We start from the raw sequence: 21,124 nt of genomic DNA, 5'->3' as shown, positions 1-21,124 counted from the left end.
TCGATTAGTGTCTCCTACCCAGATAGCCACAGTAATTATTATGACATCATTTTGATGTCAAAATGCATCATTTGATGCATTTTGATGTCATAATAATTACTGTGGCTATCTGGGTAAAAGGAAAGCTGCCAAACTAATTTTATAAGCAACTATAACTTTAAGGAGATCCTTCAACAAATGACAATAAACTCCGACAAAATAGCAGCACACATTTCCAAAACATATTATGCACAACGCACCCGAATCGTACGTCTAATTACAAATTTTTATTAGACTTCTAATCTACGTTTAGAGGATAACAGACCGATTTCTTTCGTGTCCTCTAATCCCAGGAAATGTGCATTTTTATTCGTACAAAGTGCATATATATGTTTTATATCATAATAATTATTATGATGAGATTGACAGTTCGTTGCAATTCGAGATGTCACATCGAGATGAAAATAATAGATAAGAAAAACTGTTATTTCTAATTTTTTATGTCAAATCAAGTTTTCCTGGGATTATTGATGCATGTATTGCAATCGTAGAGAAGCATTTTTAATTCTATCAAATTAAGAAAAAGATATACTAAAATACGAAAATCTACTGTGTTGATAAAACAAAAAATCATTAACTTACCCAACCCTGATTATTAAATACATATTTAATACATTTAAATAATATTAAATTAATTATAACACAAATAAAAAATATAAACAAATTTTGACATTTGCGACCACGTGACTTTCTTCCACCGAAATTGTCCACCAATCGCAATGGCGCGTCCCAAAGAGTCTTCTGGCGAGGCGGGAAAACTCCCTATATCATTCGGGAACACTTTCGCTGGACGAAGTTGGCAGACCTGCGATTCGAGTTTCGAGCTCGACATGGAGCGCGAGAGAGGAGCGGCCAGGAATAGCAGAGAGTACGCGAGTCTATTCGTTCCGTTAAATGAGTGTTTCGTTCTCGGCGGAGGAGGTGTTCGACCGATTGTAGTGCGTGCGCTCGCTCGCTCCGGTCAAACTTGAAGTCAAACTGAAGAACCCGGGGGTCCGAGGACTCGACTCGACGAATCAAGGATCCGGACGACGCGGGAATACGCGGTCGCGCTCTCTCTCTATCTCTCTCTCTCGCTCCTACATCTATATATATGGAGCAGACTCACTCAGGGAAACGCCTGTTTCACGTGCCGAATCGCGCGCAGTGAACGCGAAAGTGCGCGTATATGTGTGTATATTCCGTCTATGTGTGCGTATCGCATAGTGGAGTCGCCGCCGTCATCGACGACGTCCTCGTCGTCTACGCGAGAAAGGGCGGCGAGGAGATAAGATAGAGCTCCGAAGGAAGGACAGAGAGCGAAAGAGGGAGTGAGCTGTCAGTGTGTGCGTGTCAGTCGTCCGTTTGCATGTGTGCGCGGCCGCGTGTGTGTGCCAGGCAAGAAGACGAAGAAGAGGAGGAGGAGAAGAAGAAGAGAAGAAGAGGTGATTATAGGAGAGCTGCTCCGTTCGCCGCCTTCCTAGAGGCGGAGCGCGTCGTCGTGCTCTTTTCCCGTCGTCGTCGTCGTCCTCGGGGCAATGTCTATCGAGACACGCTCGACCTCGGCCCTGTTCAAGCGCGCCGAGCAGCTCAAGCGCTGGGAGCAGTCCGAGACGAATCGCGAGCCCGCGCAGCCGCGCCAGGTCGCGCGCAAGATCAAGTTCTCCGCCGACTGCGTGTTCCTGGCGGCGTGCGCGGCCAGCGACAAGGAAGAGGTCGTGCGCCTGCTGCAGAAAGGGGCGGACATCAACACCGGGAACGTTGACGGGCTCACCGCGCTGCACCAGGTGAGGAGGGGCTTTTGACAGTTTTCTCCTCTCGACGCGTTCTCTGTTTCTTTCTTTCTTTCCTGCGAGACTGGAACTTCGCAAGATGGCTACAACGAGCTCCAGCTGTCTAATTGGAGTATTGTTTCGTCGATATCTCGTGGATTTGACATGTGTCAAATGAGAAGGGTTTTTTTTTTTCCTTTGAAAAAGGATACTTGGGTAATGGAGGTTTTTTCATTGTCAGTTTGATTCGACGAATGGATCGCTCTTAGGATGTAATTAATATTAATTCACTGTTATATTTGATATTAATTACTATTTACGTGTATGAGTGTAAAGGCAGACTACAATAATAGATTGTGTAACGAAAACACGTTATTTTATAATGATACTTTGCGTGTGACACGGCTTTGAGTCAGCTAGTGTGATTCAAAAGCATCCGTACAGTATCTGAAAATATTTTGCTTATATTGATGTTTAATCTGTGTAATTAATATTTTGTTAATTCAATTTCTATTTAATTGCACAAGGAAAAATTATTATACATCAATTGTCATTCATTTTGTTTATCTCGACAATAGTTTAATGTTTTATAAACTATTTGCGCAAATATAATTTATTTTTATACATTTAAATTATTTATATACATTAAAACTAAATTTTGTTACACTAAATTCTTTAAAATTCATGTTGTTTTATGTTGAATGTAAATGCTGCAAAACAATTTAATTGAAGTCAGAATAAGATGATAAAATCTGAAACACGCTATACATTTCAGAAAAAATTCATTGAGCTTTATCTCAGAAATATTTATTTATTTTCTAAAAGTTATTTTTAATTATATTAAAAGCGATATGTCATGTCAATTCTTTAGAAAATATTTATTTCTCTGCATTTAACAAGATACTTACATTTGATAGATATTTGATAATACACCTACAATTCTTGAGTAAATTTTCAAATTAGAAAAAGTTTAATTTTTTTATGAAATAATAAGAAATCAATAAGAAATTAATAAGACATAATAATTAATTAAGAAGACATTTTATTATTATTGTGTGAATTTTGTTATTTTATTTTATTTTAATATTTTTATGCTTATTGAGATATTTGTTTCATAAATCACAATTTGTTTTTATCTTTCTGAAACATGCTAATGATTGAAAATTTTTATTGTGTAAGTGTCTTGTGCAATCAACATGTTCATATATTTTTCAACTTATGTTTTAAATGTCGGAGTAAAAAATAATTGCTAAGCCCAACATATTCTGTTATCACTTTGAAAATTGAATGCATATTATACAAATAGATGTATGTAACATTTGGTTATTAATAATTTTATTTATTATTATAATTTACTTAATCATTTAAAAGTTTGTTAATTATCTCAATATTTTTCTAATTTTGCAAAGGTTTCCTAAATGAGTCAATTATGAAAATTATTTTCTAATTTGGCTTTAAATATTAAAAATAAATTCCCTAATTATTTTATTACATATTTAACGTTGAAAATTATTAAAAAATTTTACCAAATTAAATTTTAAGGGTCTAAATTGCTAATAAAATCACGATTAATTTTATGCTTAATTTTTATATAAAAAAAATTAATTTTTTATCTATTGATTTTCGAAGATTTCTAATGGAGCTCTCTGACAACTCACTGTATAGAGCTATTTCCTTGCCACACTGGCAACGATTTTTTTTGCGAGTAGTAAGCTTTTATGAGCAGCCTATTTCTGGATGTTTCTGAAAGCTGGCGCAACTGGGCAATCCGGGACAGCTTGTACATACATGCCATAACGGTTATTACAGTATCTAGGTAATTAATGAGGATACATTAACGAGAAGACCCAAGAAGAATTTCAAATGTAGAAAAAATAATCGTATCATACGTCGAGAAAAAATGATTTAGTTCAATAAGAAAATTTTTTTGGGGAAAGAGATCATATTTATTTAAAAAAAATGATAATATGACTATTAAAGACGATTGTAAAATTACAAGACAATTATAAAAGATATATTTGAGATACAATATGTGTATAATTAAATCCATTTAATTTTTATCATTAAAGTTTTATATTTTTTTCTAAGTAATATATTTTTAAATCCTTATTTTTTTGTGTCAATTCAATTAAGTAACAATTATAAGTATTTAAGAAAATAAATTAAAGTTTAATGTAATATAATGTGATGATATGTATTGATTAACTTATATTTTTCAGCTTATTTTGAAATTATTATATATTGTTAATTAATTTAACTGGCAAATGGCATCAGAAATATATAATTTAATAAATAAATAAATAAATATATATATGTGATAATAATAGTCATAATAATAGATGAAGAATTATCCGGGTCTTATTCAATGGAATAACATTTTCCATAAGGTGAACCGATATTTATGGCCGTTATTTAAGTAAGGAGGAAGTTAAGGCATTTCATGGATTTGCGAAAATAGAATGTGAAAATACATCAGGCATCAAATGCTATTTATAGCTCTCTGTTAGAAGTCACAGGCTGCAGCATCTGTGTTCAGTTTAAATCCTCTATGTCTAGCAATGTGTTGTAATATGTATTTACTTTTTTTTCACTTTGGTAATATATGTCAAAACCGTAGGAATTTGTGCACATTGATGCGAAGAATGATTTACAAAAATATTTTTTACTATATATATATGTATATATATATGCAGGCTTAACAAAGAAAGATAATTTAATATTAAGTAAATTTATTTTTGTATAATAAATATATTTTATATTTCTATATTTTGTTCCTGAAAAATAATTCTATGTACTTTAAATATTATATTTAAAAAAACTTAATTTTCTACAAAATCTTTTTATGAATTTTATCATCTAAATTTGTCATATATCTTATCGCAAAATTTATTCAATATCATATATATTGCTATATATGGAAATGTGTGATATTCGTGATTAATAACATAATCGAAACTCTAGATTTGTAACATCGATTCAAACCTTGGATCTCGACCAGACCGAGCAAAATCGGCGGTTCTGATGTCGGGATCTCGAAATACATCTTGCCAATCGCGCACGCTTTTCATCCTTCTCGTTTGACTCCATGCATATCGATATATAATTAGCATACAATATCACATTCATAGTACATATTGTATCGTATGACTGTAATCGTAATTGTGTTAACAGGCCTGCATCGATGATGATCTGGATATGGTGGAATTTTTGGTGGAGCAAGGAGCGGATATCAATCGTGGAGATAACGAAGGATGGACACCCTTACATGCTACAGCATCATGTGGATTTATATCTATTGCCAAGTGGGTTAAAGTTTTTACACAATAATAAAAAAATATTTATATATATATTTTACGCTTATAAAAGCATTAAGATTTTCTAATCATAATTTTTCGTTCATATTTATTATAATAAAATATTGAGAAAAATGTATATTTTTTTTACAGATACTTAATAGAACAAGGATGTAATCTGGCAGCAGTTAATAACGATGGTGAACTGGCGCTTGATATTGCAGAAAGCGACGAGATGGAAGACATGCTCCAACAGCATATAAATAAAGCAGGTTTGCATTTATATATGTATATATTTGCAGGATGTATCTATGATGAGGCCTACTGCGTAAAACTTTTAATTATAGATCTCTTCGAGGAAAATCGGTGCTGGAAATCGTAGTAGTACCGAAATATCCGTGCTGCGATAATTTAAGCGAGCAATCTAATTGCGCAATTGGCAAAAAAATTAATTATTCGCGTTTTTTCTCTATCTATTGATACGATTTTTAAACATGTGTAAATGATAAACTACACATCTGAAACTCATTGTCAATAATTTTGCTTAAAATTCGCGCTCTCAGACACAGCATATTGGCAAAGATTCCTTCTTTCATTGACCTCTTTTCGTAATGTTGATATAATTTCACATACAATGCCGAATACCAAAATAGATTCTTAAACGATGTCTGCTTATATATGATTTATTCTTATTTTGCATATTTAAATATTAACTCTTCAAATAGAAATATTGGATATCAAAAATCAAATAGAAATATTTGATATCTTTTAAGGTATTTTTTTTTCTATAACATCTTACAGTTGAATTTGTCAGTAAAATTAATTTTACTGAAATATATTTTTAAAATATAAAATAGAATTTAAAATTATTAGATTATAATACAAGATCGTTGAATATAAATTATATAATAAATTTAATTTTGCAGGTATCGATTGTGACCAGGCTAGAAGTGAAGAGGAACAATCAATGCTGACCGACGCGAAAGCTTGGCGTTCAGGCGCGCCAGGTAAAGATTCTGTACATCCTAGATCAGGAGCTACTGCACTTCATGTTGCTGCTGCCAAAGGCTACATCAAAGTTATGCAGTAAGATATTATTTAAATTTAAAAAATTATTTATATATAATGTGACATATTGCTTAAAGAATAACAAATTATTACATATACTTCTTACATCGAAAGTATTATGTATGCAATGCAACAATGAAACAAAAGTTTCTTTTTATATTATAATTGTATTACATTATAATTAATTATATATAATTATATAATATTAAAAACAGGTTTTGTACGTGGAATCGAGTTTTGTTATTGAGTTTTTTTTAATACTTCTGTGCAGCATATTACTACAAGCTCGATGCAATGTTGATGCACAGGACTTTGATGGGTGGACGCCTTTGCATGGTGCGGCACATTGGGGTCAATTGGAAGCTTGCAAACTTCTTGTTGAGAATGACTGTGATATGGATATGAAAAATTATGCCGTAAGAGAATAAATGTTTATAATAATTGTGTAGCACAGATTAAATCTAGATCAGTTCAAGTTGGTTCTAGATTGATTAACTTCGGGCTAATTCAATTTACATCTAAACTGGTTTAGGCTGTACAACACAATTATTATTATAAGATATCTTTCTTATTATTATATACTCTTATATCTTATCTTGTTTCTAGGGCCAAACTGCTTTTGATGTTGCTGATGCAGATATCCTCAAAGCTCTTGAAAATCTAAGAGAGCAACAAGCACTTATAATAAAAGAAAATCCACAAACAAATAATAAGAAGCAATCATCTATACCAAAGAAACGGTACGCGACACAATAATCGTAAATTTAAAAAAATGTGAGATATAATCTTTTATTTTAATGTATTTATTTATCATTACAGTGTCTCAACGAGTGCTGATAGTGCAGTAACGGCGCAAGAATCTACGGAGATCTTTGAAGAAGAAACACCAAATAAAGTTAAAAAGGTTGAATTGGAAATTCAATCTGACAAAGAAGATTCCAGCACTAGTACAAACAGTGATGTTGGTAAGTTTTTGTTTGGATATTATATCTACATATTATCTAATCCGCACGTTTTTGTAAAGAGGTGATTACATTAATAACTATCTACAACTCTCTGTAACTTCCATATTTATTTTTTATGTGGAAAAGGGGAAAAGAGAATAATCATGTTTTGTGCAAACTATTTTCATGCCTCTATATTTCTCCTATTGTCTAATTCTACGAATCTAATCTTTATGTACTGTTAACTGTAATCTGTATTTCTTATAACATTTGCTGCATGGACAGAAGCAACGCGTGAAACACACATGGAAGAGAGTGATGGTGAAGGTGAATCTGAGACTAGCTCAGAATCACACTCTTCCACTTTCTCCAATCAATCTGATAAGTCTAACCACGCGACATGTCTTACAGATGACGGTAAGTTTGATCTGTAAGACCGTTTTCTTTTTTTTTATATAGAACACGAATTATATTGCTTACTATTATATATTGCATGTATTCAAATTTTTATATCGGAATATCTAAACAAAATACTGGATTTTGGTTATGGTGTCACAGAGAGTCAAAAACTTCAAATATTTCTTCTAAAATTTTTTTCTAAAATTAATAGTGTAATAATTTTTAATTAATTATTTTGCAGAGAAGAAAAATAGAGTAAACAAAGATGAAAATGCACTCCACAGTCCAATATCTCCGGTTGAAACTACTAAAGTTCCTAATCAGGTAAAGTAAACTGTTTCTACAATAAATTGTTTGCTATATGATAAATTGTTTTGTGTTCTCTTAAATAATTTTCTACTTGTTTTTCCAAGGCTCCAATATTGCCACCAAAACAACAGACTGATAATAATGAAGAAGGTGTTGTACCATCTTGGAGACGTTCAGGTTCCTTTCGAAATAAAATGCAAAACACTGAAACTACTAATTCTGTATCTACAAGTAAGTTTCTTTAATATTATATTTTCAATTACATTTCTTAAAATTGTGTTTTTTTAATAATCTTATATGTAATTACTTTTTAGAACTCGAAGATAAGGATAACAACATTAAGATACCAACAGTACCAAATAAAGTTAGTGGAGAGCCTGATGTGGTGTTAAGAAGAACACATAGTTTTGAAACAGACGAAAAGTGAGTATAATTAAATCTTTGCTTAGCGTGTCATTATTATTATTGTTATTATTATTTTTTATACACAAGTCTGCAGCTTTATATTTTTAGAAATATTGAGTGTTTTTTCTTCTTTTTTTTTGTTAATAATTAGCTGATACTTAATGCTATTAACAGCTGTGCTGCATTCCAACTAAGATATTGTATTATATATCCACACTTCATATGTTTGCATTTTAATTGCGAATCTTAGTGTCTCTTTGTAACGTATGTCCCTATACTATCATGAAAATTAGTGTAGAGATATGCATGGCACGGTAATGCATGTGATGCAGGTTTTATGAACAATATTTGGCATTACGTGCTCGCATCAAGGCGTTCTCGTGCCCTAGCCTCCATCGCTGCAATGCAGCTGCTCCTACTTACACCAATTCTACGACTCGTTCTGCATCTCTACGCGAAACACCCAGGTATATGCCGCGTGCTTCTAATCAATGTGTTACAGTTTTTAATTTTTACAAAAATTGCAATTGTGTTAATTCTATATTTCAAGTTACCTAATATAATTATTCTCTCTATAATATAGGGGATATACTCCTGGGAAAAATCTTGAAAATCTGATATTCTCGGAATTTGATTGGAATTCAAGGAATTTAAAAAAAAAATTTTTTTTGTTAATTTTATTCATATTGAGCACTTAAAAAACATATCTTGACAATATTTAATTTTTTAATAGATAATATTTAAATAAACTAATATTCCTTATTTATTTATTAAATAATTAAATAAATAATAATTTAATCAATAATTAATTTTAATCAAGTTTCCTTGAGGAGGGAGATATTTATAATAAATTATTTTTGTTTTATATTTTTATCTTTTTATTTTATTCTTTTATTTTTATCAGGTAATTTTCAAGAAATTTTTTTACAAAATTTGAGTAGATACCCTGTAATATGTAAAACATTGCAACACATATTGTATCATTTGTATTATTTGAAAATATGTGTAAACCTGTAAAAGATGTGATTTTAATATTTTTTTTATACATTTTTGTATGGAATGGGCTTTTAATGTGGCTTGCTATTAATTGTCTTAGAGCTTGAAATATTAAAATGCTTTAATTGAAAACGTATATAATAGTGTTAATCAAATTAAAATCTTAACTCTTAACAATTTTTTAATTATTTATAAGAACTTAAATGTATATAAGTTTAGTAGAACTAATTTTCTTTAATATTACATTTATATTAATATTATATTAATATTACACTTATAACCCTATCATAATTAAAGTAAATATAATTAAATAACTCAAATACAAAGATAAAAACTTGAAATTTTGTATACTTCTTACATCTTTTTGAGGTATAAATCTTAATATATTGATCAAATAGAGAACTTTCAAAATTTTTACTGTAATATATTATTATTATTATTAATTATTATTATCATTATTATTATTATGTATTATTATTACATGTTTAATAGTTTATTATTATATATTATTTCTTTTTAATTATTTATTTTGTTCTTACACTTCAGAAAAAAAGACGTGAAATTAAATTTGGAATTATCAAGACTGCCACAAGGAAGCAATACACTTTCACCAACATCTGCATCTAAAACATTGGCCTCGAGTTTATTGTCATCCATCACAACAACTACCACTGCCACTACAACAACAAGTCCTATTCCAGTCAATCAAATTCGCAGGTAAATACATTTTTATATTAAATATATATAAATATATTTAAATATAAATATATATAAATATAAATATATATAAATATAAATATATATAAATATAAATATATATATAAATATATATATATATAAATATATATATATATATATATATATATATATAAATATATATAAATATATTCTTTATATATACATCTCTAAATATATATTTTTAATTTTACATATCTTAAATTTTTTTTTATACAAGAGGTTGAAAATGGATTGCAATATTTTTTACGAAACGTGTAAAATATTTGATTTAAAGTTTTTTTATTACAATACTGCGTTAACTGTTTGATTAAAATGGATTATTTTCGTGAGATTTTTTCATAATTTTGATAGTGTTATAGATTAATTTTTTTATATACCAAGTAAAAAATTATGCAATACTTTATGCTCCAGAGTTCTTAATATGCCTTAAGTTGTAAAGATTTCAAGTATATGTATATTTTTTGCCACATAATTGATATATAAAAATTCGGGTATTTCCAAAACGACACACTTATTTACAACATCAAACATTATTACATACACATAATTGACATCTATATTTTTCCATTTTGTATTGTGCGTTATATAATATGAATGTGGCTGGATAGTGTTCAACCAATGGAAGCTGCATCTACAGTTGTATCAAATACAAATAATGCAGTAGCAACTGCTCCTGGAACTCCCACTACACCAGGCGGGAGCAAGCTAAGTCCAGGAAATATCTTCAAGAATTTCTTCAAGTGGGTACTCACTCTGCTCGGAAGATCCTCCTGAAATATGACTTTTGCATACATATATATCTCTTCAGATGTTTACGTGTAATTTACGTTAATTTGCTGGCAGTAGCATGAAGTTTTGCTTTTGCAGTGTGATTATTCCTTTTATTTGCATATTAATTGTTCTATATATTTGAATTTTACGATAGTTGTCTCATTCACAAGCAATCACACGTCTGAATTCACCAAAAGCTGAAACGTTACACACGATTATAGTCGATAAATGGATTCACTACTACATATAAATGCACATTATTTGATTTTTGTATCGTTAAATATGTAAATTTGTGAACGCACTGTGATACTCGCAACAATCCACTAATTACACAAAGGTCCATTAATATTCTACAGAAATAATTAAATTATAATGGAAATAAAACTCTATCATTTGTAACGTTATTACATAACATCTTTATTCTGTTAATTTTCTAATCAATCGAAAAATTAATACTCTACTGCAGGGAAAAAACTGAATTCTCATATAATAATTATACATGACACCAAAGCTACATCTGGAACATACAAAGAAGATATATTACAGGCATATTTTATAGGGATATATATACATATATTTTTGCTGTTTTCTGTGAAATTTTTGATATTGCTTGATATTGATATAAATTGCAATTGAATATAATGCTTACTAAAAGTTTGTTCCTACATTGCACAGATAAAACGACCTGACGATATTGTATTTTTTTCTGTTGCAACTTGTAAGCTCGCGAGTATATTTTTCCATTTAATGTATTATTGCGTATATATGTACAGATCCTTCGTTCCGCCGGTACGCGATGAGGAGAGCGAAACGCAAAGGAAAGCTCATGCGAAGAGAGTGAGAGAGACCAGAAGATCAACTCAAGGTGTGACGTTGGACGAGATCAAGAGCGCGGAACAATTAGTCAAGAAAAAGCAACAGAACAACGAATCGCCAGCAGTAATACCATCCACGCAGGTAAACATCGTATCGATGATTTTTATCATACATGGGGGAATCGTCTTATCAACTGATTAGAGAGGTGACTAATCGCGCGAAGCGAATCGTCTGGAAAAAATTTTCTCAAACAGTGTATAATAACGTTAAGAGAGAGAGACGTCTTTTCGTACTTCTAGTATAACTGAGAACATTGACAGTGAATATTAAAACGCAGTGCGGCATATTAATTACACAGTCAAGAAAAAATATTTTTTTTCAACGCAAGAAAGAGGATTATTATTTCTCACAGTGTTTGTTGATGATGACTATGTTTCCGGTTTTTAAATTTGTAATTTGGATACCGGAATCATATTCAGGGTAAAAAAACTATTAAGAAAATGATTATTCTTTTTCTTATGTTTGAAACAAAAGTTATTCTTGAACTGTGCGTAATAAATTAAATGACGATCTGACGTAATATTAGATGGCTTCCAAGTACCTGTGTTGTTTAAAATTCAAAGTCCATGTAATATTTTATTTTTTATTATATTCTTATATACAAATATAATGTAATACGACAATTATGTAAAGTCGAGACGAGTAGTACGAGAAGTCGATATATTTCTTCATTTTTTTTTTTAAATAATATAGCCTACAACTACCGTCAGCAATACAGCTTCGATCACAGCTACGATAACAACCGCAACTTCGACTACCGCTACCGTGACTACTGCGAATAAAGTAGAAGAATCTAATTTGCCTGAAAGACGACCATCTTGGAGATTAAGGGTAGACAATGGAAGCAAGGTCTGTGCGGTATTTCTTACGAAATTTATTATTTATCTATGTTTATTCGCGCGATTATTTATCCGATTACTATAGTCGGTGCTACAGGATACAAGGTGTAATGAAATTCAATCGCGAATTTAATGGAAGCGAAGCATTACAAATGAGGTCATTGATGGAAAAAGGGCACATACGCTAAAACTATTTCGACTTCAAAGTTTTTATTAAAGTATTACTTAATGAAAAATAATGCATTTAAATCAATTTTTTAAAGATGTAATAACCATGTTCTTCAAACGTTCTAAAAACAGAGATTGTGATTTGAAGATATTTGTTTTTTCATGAGTTTTAAAAAATTGGTGCCCTTTTTCCATAAATAGAGTGGTCTTTTTTAAATTAAATATAATTAAATTTATTAAATATAATTTTATTTAATTAATTAATTACTTAGTTTACAATTTTTTTATATATTATTTAAATAAATATTAAAATAATTATATAATATAATATATTATTATTATTATTTATTATATAGAATTGTTACATTAGAGGAATAAATACATATGTCCTTTCTATATTATATAAAACATGTCTGAGTCGATTTCAACGATTTATGGGAAAAGGGCATAAGCCTATATCAATGGCCATAAATGTTATCATAAATCAAAATTGATAATAACATTACATTTTGTCATATAGTTTCAGTTAGAAGATGCTAATAATAAACCTACCGATAATACTACGGCCTACATGAGAAGACCGTCTGCTGGAACTGGTATACCTAGACCATCATCAGCGCCAGTAGAGACTATTGCTACCAGTAGTACAGAAACCACAATTACTTTACCCCTTAGGAGATCGTCAAAGCAACCTGACGACAAAGGTAAAGATCTATAAAATAATTAATTAAACAGCATAACTCGTTATGTGTTTTTTTAATGAAAAATTTAATAGTAATTGATTTGTGCAGTATTGACAATTATTTATTTTAAAAAATCGCAATTGTGTTATGTTATAGAACAAGATAAGGAAAATGATAGTAGAAACGCACAAGCTACACAGGCGGTTATACAAAGGAGGCGTAGGCCTAAGAGAAGATCGACAGGCGTGGTTCACGTAGATATGGATGTTAGTAACAATTTTGATAATAATAAAGAAGTTATCAAAGAAGTTACATTTCTCAATGAAAAAGAACTATATTTTGAGAAAAAAACGCATAGATTTCAAAATGATAGCATTAAAACCAATCAAAATGTAATGAAATTTCTTCTATAAAAAATAAATAAATATATTTGAGAATACATTTAAAACGACATTTTATCTTTTCTAGGAAATCGATCCAGAAAAACAAGATGTAACTGCTGGTGGGGACTGCGACGATTCCAAAATTAATCATAATGAAGTAAGTAATTCATCTTTTTCTATAGATTTTTGTTTAGATTTTTTCTTGCACTGTCTGTTAACTCTAACTTTAATAGATTATTGTCGGAAATATATCAAACATTTCTTTAAATCGAAATAATTCAGTTCAAAGTATAAAATAATATTACATATGCGCGAATAATAAACGCTGGCTGCTGCATGATGAATGGATATCGTGATCTAAAATATATCGTTTCTTCGTTTTATCGATTATCTTCGAATTTTTTATTTATCAAATCCTTCTGACGCCAAAGTGTCTGTCCGAATTTCAATTTACGAGTCTCTTGTCGGATTTACTAGAGTAGCCAAGAAGCCAATATTGGATAACGCGCAGTTATGTGACGCAGAGGAAAACAAGAAGCTCGTAGAAAAGAGAAACAGAGAGGGTATATGATGAGGCATCATCTCATTTTGACCTAGATTTCTGGAGCTTCGATTGTTGAACAGATCGGATAATTGTATCTGTTCCTGTTGAAGCCTAAGCAAAAAGACGAGCAGATAACGAGAAATGAATAGGTGTTCTCCAGTATTTAATGTTAAATATATTTTTGTAATTCTGGAAGAGAGAGTTCGCTCTCTCACACAGTTCCAGCGTAACTTTTTTTTCATTCGCCGGGTATAAACGGTTTTAGTAGGCTACCGGTGCTTGGTGTTATTTTTAGTTTCTTGGAAGAATAACTTCTATATTTCGTACGTTTATCCTCGACAAAAATAGTTCAAGCTTTGTTTGTTCTGTCATCTACGCGTTTGATGTTCTATATGTGAAAAAGTACAACATATAACTTTGTTCAATCTTCATAAATATTTCTCTCTCTCTCTCTCTGCTCTTTTTTTTTAATATAAAATTATCGAGTTGACTCTAATAAGGTAGCATGGCAAAGTTTTATTCAGGAAAGTCGATCGGTAATTGAAGTAAAAAGAGATGATCGTGAACATGATCCGACCGTGTCTAAAAGTATTCTATCAATCCGGAAGACAATTCTAAACGCTTTGACATTTAGAATCGTTTGTTTGCTGCTGATGAACATCGCTAAACGCCTTTCAATCTTTTATCGATGACAGATAGATCAGCCAACGCGTCTATATAAATCTTGCACACGAGGTTGCTAAATGTTATGAAATTTATACTCCCTTGCTTTTCGACTCTTAGATTTATTTTCCCAGTATAAAATTAGATGTATATCATATATACAATATACAGGGTGTCCCATAGGAAATTGCTGAAATTAATCAACTGTCATTTTTTAATGATTATATGATTATTAGTACTTTTTTCATTACTTTTTTTCAATAAAATAAACTAGTATATAAACATTTTATTTATATCCATTAAAAACTGTCTTTCCTTTTTTTAACACAATTTTTGTTTTCTTAATAACTGCATGCATTAAAAAATGACAGTTGATTAGTTTCAGCAATTCCCTATGGGATATCCTGGATTTGCGCTTATAAACTCAAATCCACTTAAATTATTTTTTTTATCACGAGCTATCACGTATTAAGATGCGCTTAAAGCGCGATACAAATTGCATTTCTTCTCTGAAACCTTGATATTTGTGTGCGTCTTCGCGTGCATTCCAAAAATAGCGCATAGTAGTGATGCTTTAAAGCAAACTGGCCGAGAGAGAGAGAGAGAGAAAGAGAGATCTTGGGTTCTTCTGCCCAGTCTCCGTCAGTCTATCATCTGTTCTCCGCAGTCCTGGATGTACAGCTCTTTGTTCTTAGAAACTATAAAGTTTTCGCTGTCGAAGTATCGCGTAAAGGCTGCGATAAAAGTCTTTACGACGTCAGCCGTATGAATAACGTGTGTAGAAGTTGAGTGACGAATTTCACGAAAAAACTCTCCCGATGCTGTAACGTCTCGTAATAGCTTCGCACGTGACGCAAACTATGTCTTCGTACAGAAAGGGAGCACAAGCTAAGCCAACAACAGCTGCGGGCCTGAGAGCTCAGGCATCAACAAATGGGAAATCAATTTTTGGAAACAGGTCACGAATCAGCGGATTGCTCTCGCTGAATCAGAATAATCTAACAACGTACAACTCGGGTTTATTGGGCGCGAAAAGTCCCAATCTGTATTCTGGATCGAGTTACTTGAATAAAGGCGCGAAGACTGCCGATCTATTTCGCACAAGTCCGTATGTGAAATCGACCAACAGTCCGACAAGTTACCAAAGTCTCTTCACGACGTACGGTGGAACGAAAACCGGATACGGTGGTGTGACCGTACCCTCTCATACAGTCGTCAATCCCTTGAATTTAAACACATCTCCCAGTTACAACTATCTGAATCTAAATGTTCACTCTCACGTGCCAAAAACGGAGAGTTTTAGCAGGTCCAAAGTAAAACCAAGTTTAAATATCAGGTCGAGGAGCTCCAGTCTAACTAGTCTAACTAGTTCCGAGGGATACGCTGTGAGCGATTTTTCCTAATATATATATATATATATATATATATATATATATTTAAAAAAAGATGCTCTTGTAATATTCTCGATGGTGCTAATATTGCGAAATCTATAACCAGAATTTTTCTTCAAGGAACTTAGGCGATGATGCATTGAACAAAAATTAATAATGTTATTTTGTCTGTTTTAGAGTGGAAATGATCGTTCTGTGAGGGCTAATAGATTAGGCTCAATATCTTCATTATCATCAGAAGCATCATCAGCGCCGATCAGATTAAAATCCAATAATTCCGAAAACGGCGAATTAGACTATAAGAAATTGTACGAGGAATCTCAGGGCGAGAACGAAAGATTAAAGGACAGATTGAAACGTTCCGATGAACAGTTGAAGGAAGTTAGAAGTTTATTGGAGAAATCGCAAACCAACCAAAACAAAGTAATTCTCTCTGAGGCGGAAAAGAGAGAAAGGCGAGCAATGGAGAGAAAACTTTCGGAAATGGAAGAGGAATTAAAGGTAAGCTCAGATTTCCACGTATCATTCTCTTCGATTTCAACAATTGTTATTTATATGTGAAAGCAAATGAAACGGAGACGCTTTCGTATCTTAAATAATGACGAGTCTGGACCACAATTTTTCTCTGTGATTTTTATCTCTGTGTACGATTATACATATATCAGTATATATCTGTATACTCACAATTTTAGATTTTTTAGTTTTATTTAGTTATTATACACCCGTCATCTCTTTTTGTTGCGTTGCTACGACCAGTAGCGGCAAAGAAAAACAGCGACGATCCTTTTTTTTAATTAAAAAGCAATTGCTTTTCGGTGCATCTATTTTGTATGCTTTTCCTTATCTATCATTTTTTTACGGCGCTTTATTCTCTTTCTTTATTCTCTACTCAGATTAGTCTGCTGATTGATTTTTCAATCGGGAAATAATTTCTGTTCACCCGTTTATATATCTCTTCCCTTGTGTTCCGCTTTTCAGAATTTCTAGTGTGTAGTCTAATCGGGGAATCGCACGCGGTTTTACTTAAACCAGTGTATGTTTTGGGACTATTTTTGGGGACTAGTAAAAAAAACAGTGGCAGGGTTTTAGGCTAATTGTTTAACTGTTTACAGCAATTGCAAAAGCTCAAAGCTGAAAATGAGAGATTGAAAGCCGAAAATCGGGCACTTACCCGTGTCGTATCCAAACTCACCAATACTAAATAGGTAAAGAACACAATGACAGCATCTGCGTTAACGATAGACATCGTATCTCACGTATAGCATTAATTGATTAATTAATTAATTAATTAATCGAATGATTGATTACAATTTCGTGTTCCTCGACCGCCCAGTATTAAAACAGAGACGATACTACTCATTTACTTATTGTATAATTCAGCTTTACAATGTGTTTATACATTCCAACGCGATCGTTAATTAACTTTTAACTAAACGACAGCTTAGCAACTTATTCTTTTATAATAAAAAAAAAAGGAGAGACTTTAGGTCTCTATTATAAAATACACACGAATATCATAATGAACATTATACGATCTTACTTAGTGTGATACTAATAGTACTTTAATTGTGGCAATATCAACGCGATTTTTAATGCGAGAAAGATCACATGTATAACATTATATATATATATATATATATATATATATATATATGTATACGAATTATTTAAGAGATCGCTGTGTAAAGTTTCAATCGTGATAATTATATACGCGACTGTTTGTGTGATGCATGTTATAAACGCGAATTACTTAATAATACATTTACTAAAAAAATTAAAAGTAAAAAAAACATTGCATAAGTTTTAACAAAAATTAGGAGAACGCAGTCTGTCATATGTTAAGATGCATAGGAATGAATATAGATTTCGCAGTTTTATATAACTTTAGATGAAAACTTTTTTCCTTCATCAATAAAACCATCATTCAACATGCAATATAACATTTGTAAACTGAATGCGCCATCACCAAGCATCGATAATATCATCATTTTTGGCACGTGTTAAAAACATGAAAAAAAACAAAATCATGACTTTGCAACTGATTATTCTTTTCTTTTCGTTCATTCATCTTAATTGTAATTGTGTGACAGTTCCCAGAAACATTTTCAATATGTTAAACTCAAACAAGCTACTACACTCTTATTAACTTAGATCTTTACACCTTTCTCTCTCTCTCTCTCTATCTCTCTTTCTGTCTTTCTCAGAAAGCATGTTAAATGTTAAATTGTTGCATTTTTATTGCACTTTATTTATTGACATATACAATAGATCTACTTTGCAAAATGGTCAATCCACATACGAGATTGACATTAATCCCACTATAATTTTTATGTATATAATATTATATATATTTATCTATATGATATGCATTAGAAAGCTTTCATAATCAATGATATTATTTTGTAGTGTTCTAAAAGTGCTCGATAAGAAAGTATGTGACAAATGATTATTAGTTGATAATACACGATTTATATAAACGCTCCTTTGATATTTTTATAAAAAATACTCCTGAAATTATTGATTAAATCTACGCATCTTTTAAAGGACTACTAAGTTTAATTATCTGGTAATTAAACTTGGATTGTATACGAGGAAGAGAGATTATTATTGTCTTCCAAGCACACAGATAATTTTATTGTGTAAGATATACGTATAAAAATTTATTACTTTTAAGTTTAAGTGTGTGTCAGATCTCTACAACTCTAGTCTACAGATAAATCATGAAGAGAATTTAGTAATTTAGCTAGTAATTTAATAGTAAAATAGTTCATAAATATATAATTATGAAGAGAATACTTGTGTACAAATGCATTGATAATAATCAAAAGAAATAAAATCTATGATTCTGCTGTTATATGTAATACGAACATCATAAATTGATAAAACACTACTTGCTCGATTCACTCTATCATTTTTTAATTCCTTTATAGCATCTGAACACATTTATTAATTTCTGCTAGTATACAATATATCCGAATATACATAGGGTATCTCAAAAGTCCTGCAATAGTTAAATATCTAAAAAATAAAGATTTTTTAAGAAAAATGTTGCAAGTAAAAGTTGTAAGACTTTAGTGGTTATTAAGTAGTAATATTAGTGTGACTATAAATAGCATTAAGGTCATGTAAAATTCACTTTGAAATTTTTAAGTAGTCTAAAATAGGCGGGATTTTTATTAAAAAATTTCAATGTAAATTTTATATAGCTTTAACGAGGCTGTGTATAATCACATTAACATTGCTATTTAATACGCCACTTAAAACCCTACAACTTTGATTTGAAACATTTTTTCAAAAAGTCTTTGTTTTCGAGATGTTTGTTGCAGGATTTTTGTAACACCCTGTATATATTTTAATAACTTTTGGTTGCAGTAATACTTGTGAGTGCCTCTCTTTTTTCCGTTTATCTTCCTGTTTTTTTTGTGAGCACTTATTACTCCGTCTATAATGGCATCATTTCTCTTTGTACTCCTCTGTATAATGTATAACTCCTCCGTTGCGTTTTAGATTAGCACATAAGAATTAGTGTGACATTTTTTTTCTAGGTGATGGAGCAACTAAAATGCGAAAATCAGAGGCTAAAAGATGAAAATGGTGCCTTGATCAGAGTAATCAGCAAATTGTCCAAATAAAGTCTTGTAGTCTCAACACTGCACATTGTAATGAAATTTTAAGTTGTTGTATGTTATGATTGTATATCGAAATGAATTGCTTTAATTATCGCAGCATTATTATTATCGCTAGTATTCTTACAAACGCGCATCACGCTATCGATGAATTTATCCTCATGCTAGTAATTTAACTTATTCCGATGATGAGATCAAATTATTAATCGCATGGCTGTGCCAAAGGCGAAAAAAATATGTTACTTCTATTCTTAGACTGTGAATATTTGATTGTAAAAGACTTAGAGAAATTTTACTTTGCGGAATTATTTTTTAATGTCTTATATATATATATAGAAAGATAAATTTTATAATCCACTATATAAAATTAATTCAATGTTTTACAGTAAAAAAATTCTGATTTACTTTGTATTCGACTTATACTAGGGAGAAAATCTGTTGATTTTTTACATCTTTTTTTTTTTTTAACAAATCACGTTATCTATGTTGATTCTCTTTATAAGGACATTTTTGTATAATTATAGACAACAATGATGTGGCATTTTAATAACTAGAAGAGAGAATTTTAAGAGAAATACTCTGACTGCAGACAAATAAAACTACAGTAAAACGAGTCCATTTGCATTATCGAAGAGCAATAAATTTGATATATATTTGTTTTGCTTGATTAAATTATGCAGCTGATAAAAAAGGATGGAGTCACAAAGAACATGATCTTGCTACTCAAGTGGCCTTTCTCTGAAGACTGCAATTTATAAATCCTTCCATCATTGCCATTTTTGCAGTATAAGCAGAATTTGATGCATGTACGGGAGAATAAATGTTTTTAATTTTATTCTGTAATATTAATAATTTTCTTATATAATATCACAGATATGTATGTAAAATATACTTAAGACACATCAGGATTTAATCTCCTTAAAGTGCTAAAATTACTATATGTTAGAGCTGTGGCTGTAAAAAAAACTTGAGTTCGAACTGTTGATGTGGTAGAATCTGTGTTATTATTTTTAACTATTTGTCTAATGTATGAAATGCTGTTATCTATTATTTTCTTATAGCATTAATAAAATTATTGTTCAATATACACTTTGGATAAAAACGAATTTATAAATATTGGATTATGGAATGTGCAAACTGACAGTTGGCATGTTTTTTAATGATATTATTGTAAACAATTGTAAAAAAAAGGATGACTCAATGTAGTTATTTCGTAATGAAATTTATTAGAAAATAAT

General features: G+C 30.8%; 1 protein-coding gene across 8 annotated transcripts; it reads left to right on the top strand.

Moving 5' to 3' along the window:
* Positions 1-867: 867 nt before the first annotated feature.
* On the top strand, positions 868-21,123 carry Mbs (Myosin binding subunit). Of its 8 annotated transcripts, none has more exons than XM_085487112.1 (22): positions 868-1,805; positions 4,962-5,092; positions 5,237-5,355; positions 6,010-6,169; positions 6,423-6,567; positions 6,758-6,891; positions 6,971-7,116; positions 7,381-7,512; positions 7,736-7,818; positions 7,908-8,034; positions 8,118-8,226; positions 8,541-8,675; positions 9,751-9,921; positions 10,551-10,682; positions 11,487-11,670; positions 12,283-12,438; positions 13,117-13,300; positions 13,436-13,545; positions 13,748-13,819; positions 16,438-16,761; positions 19,806-19,919; positions 20,411-21,123. In XM_085487112.1, the coding sequence occupies exons 1-21, from the start codon at positions 1,557-1,559 to the stop codon at positions 19,890-19,892; spliced, it is 3,090 nt and encodes a 1,029-aa protein (XP_085343238.1). In that variant the 5' UTR covers positions 868-1,556; the 3' UTR covers positions 19,893-19,919; positions 20,411-21,123. The 8 variants fall into 8 exon arrangements, with proteins under 8 accessions (XP_085343238.1, XP_085343236.1, XP_085343237.1 ...); XM_085487110.1 differs by lacking the exon at positions 20,411-21,123 and adding an exon at positions 17,373-17,465 and having other exon boundaries at positions 19,806-19,869; XM_085487111.1 differs by having other exon boundaries at positions 19,806-21,123.
* Position 21,124: the final 1 nt, after the last annotated feature.

This window comes from Nylanderia fulva, unplaced genomic scaffold (genome assembly GCF_048542155.1).
Source record: "Nylanderia fulva isolate GAGA-0341 unplaced genomic scaffold, ASM4854215v1 Scaffold5, whole genome shotgun sequence".
NCBI classification, from domain to species: domain Eukaryota; kingdom Metazoa; phylum Arthropoda; class Insecta; order Hymenoptera; family Formicidae; genus Nylanderia; species Nylanderia fulva.
The sequence above is the reverse complement of the archived record's forward strand: the minus strand, read 5'-3'. Positions and strand labels throughout refer to the sequence as shown.